At 37.4% G+C, this 3,709-nt stretch overlaps 1 protein-coding gene across 1 annotated transcript in view; it reads left to right on the top strand.

Moving 5' to 3' along the window:
* LOC103596360 (chromosome unknown open reading frame, human C11orf85) overlaps window positions 1-3,709 on the top strand; it is a 21,045-nt gene that overhangs the window by 3,506 nt on the left and 13,830 nt on the right. The window contains exon 2 of the mRNA XM_008579975.1: window positions 2,875-2,920. Within this exon, the coding sequence (XP_008578197.1) occupies window positions 2,875-2,920 (46 nt within the window). The remainder of the gene's footprint in view (window positions 1-2,874; window positions 2,921-3,709) is intronic.

Genomic DNA, 3,709 nt, shown 5'->3' with positions numbered 1-3,709 from the left:
CAATAATTTAAAAAAAAAAAAAAACCCACAGAAAATAACAGTTGTTGGCAAAGACGTGGTGGAACTGGAACCCTTGTACATTCCTGGTGGGAATGTAAAATGGTGGTGCAGCTGCTGTTCGAAAAGTTTTGCAGTTCGGGAGAGTGTGATGCTGATAACACCAAGGCCACGGGTTCGGATCCCATATAGGGATGGCCGGTTTGCTCACTGGCAGAGCACGGTGCTGACAACACCAATCAAGGGTTAAGATCCCCTTACTGGTCATCTTTAAAAAAAAAAAAAAAAAAAAAGTTTTGCAGTTCAACGAGTTAAACATGGAATTACTGTATGACCCAGCAATTTCAATCCTAGGTATATACCCGAAGAACTGAAAACGGGTTCCAACTGATAACTTGTACAACAATATTCATAGCAATGTTATTCACAATAACCAGAAGGTGGAAACAACCCCACTATCTATCAGCAGATGAATGGATAAACAAAATGTGGTATATAAGCACAATGTAATACTATTCAGTCATAAAAAGAAAAGAAAAAGAAATTGCAAAAGGAATGAAGTTCTGAAACATGTACAACATGTATGAACCTTGAAAGCACTATGCTAAGCAAAATAAGCCAATCACAAAAAGACAAATATTGTATGATTCCATTTATATGAAAAATGTAGAAAAGGAAAATTCATAGAGACAGAAAGTAGATTAGAGGTCACCAGGGACTGGGAGGAGGAGAGAACAGAGAGTTACTGCTTAGAGAGTACAGTTTTTCTGCTTGGGGTGATAAAAAAGTTTTAGAAATAGATAGTGGTGATGGTTGCACAACATTGTGAATGTAATTAATATCACCGAATTGTACACTTAAAAATGGTTAACATATATAAAAATAAGACAACAAAAAATGGTTAAAATGGCGAATTTTGTTATATACTTTTTCCACAATTAAAAAATGTATTAATTTAGAAATGGTATGTCCAAGGCCGGCCCGGTGATGCACTTGGTAGAGTGCAGCGCTTGGGAGTGCAGTGGCGCTCCCGCCGAGGGTTCGGATCCCATATAGAGACTGGTCCGCTCACTGGCTGAGTGCGGTGCGGGTGCGACACCGAGGGTTGTGATCCCGTTGCCGGTCATGGTACGGGCGCGACACTGAGGGTTGCGATCCCGTTACCAGTCACGAAAAAAAGACAAAAAGGAAAAAAAAAAAAAAAAAGAAATGGTATGTCCATTAAATGGTAACATGTTTTTATTAAAAAATATCTTTTCCAAAACAAACAAACAAAAATGAGAAGATTGGCATTTTATATTTTTGAAAATCTTGTTAATGTCTAGTTTAATCAAGTCTGATAGATTATCATATCTGCTTCTGCATTCTGTTGTGAATTTTTTTGGTTCAATTATATGAAAAAAGTCCAGCTCATATAGATTGGGAGTCAGGAATGGTAAGAATATATTAATAGTTCTCTCAGATCATTGTGGATATTTTTCTTTGACCCTACATCAGAACTTGAAAAGTGGTAGTTTTGTTTTTCTTTAAGTGATAGGTTTTTTAATTTTTAATTTTTTATTATTATTATTTTTTTTTAAAGATGACCGGTAAGAGGCTCTTAACCCTTGACTTGGTGTTGTCAGCACCACACTCTCCCAAGTGAGCCACAGGCCGGCCCTAAGTAATAGGTTTTTTTAAAGGTTAGTTGCAGTGTGTAACCTGAAATTATATTAGTGAACTTTCTGAATTCTTTTACATTAAAATCCTTTGGTCTATCTTGTTCTTTGAATGAATATTTTACTTAGGATGATTTTGTAACCTGATGCATTTCATTGGTCATTTGAAAAATTATGGTTCATTGACTTACACAGATTCTCCAAATATTGACATATTTCATTATACAATATCAAAAAGTATTTGTTAATATCACTACCAATCTTATCAGAAGTGTTTAAGTATTTGGAAGCCATCAAGCTCACAATGGTGGATAAAAGTTTTCCAAAATTCAAATTTTCGCTTGAAAGCTCACAATTTATCATTGACAACAAATACTGTCCATTGTTTTCCTTGAAATTGACATGCTCACTTTATTCGTTTTTAGAAAATGTCTGTCAAACTCCCGAGTCTGAATAACAACCATAGTTTGTCAACTGATCATTCAAGTAAAATATCATTGCATGTAGAGCTGGCCCGTGGCTCACTCGGGAGAGTGTGGTGCTGATAACACCAAGGCCATGGGTTCAGATCCTATATAGGTATGGCGGTTCACTCACTGGCTGAGCGTGGTGCTGACCCAAGCCAACGGTTAAGATCCCCTTACCAGTCATCTTTTGAAAAATATATATATATATATATCATTGCATGAAAAAAGTGGCTAGTTCAGTTTGCAACTTAAACACTCACACGACTGCTTTTCCTCAAGACAACCATCATATTTTGGTATGCAGCAGAAGTGCTTTATTATGTACTTCCTATTTTATCACAAAACATATTTTAAAAGATATGTAGTCGAGGGTTGAGATTTTATAAAATTATTAATTTTTTACTGCTTAAGGATATTAAATGAAACAAGATTTTATTTTTTCCTGTGCGGCATTAGTTTACTAGGACTGCTAGTACAGCTTAGCACAACTGTCTAGATTTATGCTAAGATACCAGCAGTTTTGCCCACCATTGCTTTTGCACGAATGTTTACAAATGTTAACACTCTGGACAAGGCAAATAACATCTTAGTATTATTATGAAAATAGTTTTGCCCTTGGAGACCCCTTTAAAGGGTCTTAAGAACCCCTGTTTCTTTAGCTCAGTGGAAGTGTCATTTTTGCTCTACTAGAGTCTGCTCCCTACAGAGCTTTCCTTCTTGTCTTACTGGTCTCTTGTCTGTTTACCTTCTAGAGGCGAAGAGGTAGAAAATAAGGAAGTCATTGTCCAGGAGCTGGAGGTAGGGAAAAAAGCAGACAACTTCTGGGAAAGTTATTCTTTAAAGCAAGGATATATCCACATCCAGATTTTAATTATTTCCTACAAACTGCGTCCCAACCCCATTTGATAACTTGGCCTCCCCCTGCTACATTTCATCTGCAAGGAAGCTTTGCTGCTTTTCCAGAGAAATCTAAAGCCTGTGTGCTTTCTCAGTTCTCCTAGTTGAAGTGTCAGCACCTTTGAGGCTGAGAGTTATTTTGTTTCCACCAGAGTTCCCTACTGTGGGCAGCTCTCTTTTGTGGCAGCTGGCATAGAGGAAGCTTCCGGAGGACTGCCGCCTTTCAGGGCTCTGGGAAACCTCACCATCCCAACCACTGCCTGGTACTTGACGTTCAGGAAACTGAACTGTAAATACACAGACAAGGCTGCTGTGTCTTCATTTTAATTGGAAACATTTGCAATTGCTTTATTCCTATTTCATTTTCATTCCTTTTCTACCCAGCTCCTCTAGCTTTCGGTTCTCCCAGAGAAAAAACACTGAGCAGGTGGATAATTTTGTGAGTTGGTAAAAGCATTAGACAAGGAGTTAAGAGTTCTTTCTGGGAGCTGGCCCTGGATTCCATTTCTGGCTTAGCCACTAACTAGCTGTGTGACCCTTGGCAAATCATTTATCAATATGGGTCTTAATTGTCTCATTTGTAAGATGAGAGATTTAAATTAGTTTATCCTCTTGTTTTTTGTTTTTTGTTTTTTTCTTTTTATTTTTTTTTTCCTTTTTGTCTTTTTTCGTGTCCGGCAACGGATCGCA

This window comes from Galeopterus variegatus, unplaced genomic scaffold (assembly GCF_000696425.1).
Source record: "Galeopterus variegatus unplaced genomic scaffold, G_variegatus-3.0.2 Scaffold1999, whole genome shotgun sequence".
Lineage (NCBI taxonomy): Eukaryota > Metazoa > Chordata > Mammalia > Dermoptera > Cynocephalidae > Galeopterus > Galeopterus variegatus.
The sequence above is the reverse complement of the archived record's forward strand: the minus strand, read 5'-3'. Positions and strand labels throughout refer to the sequence as shown.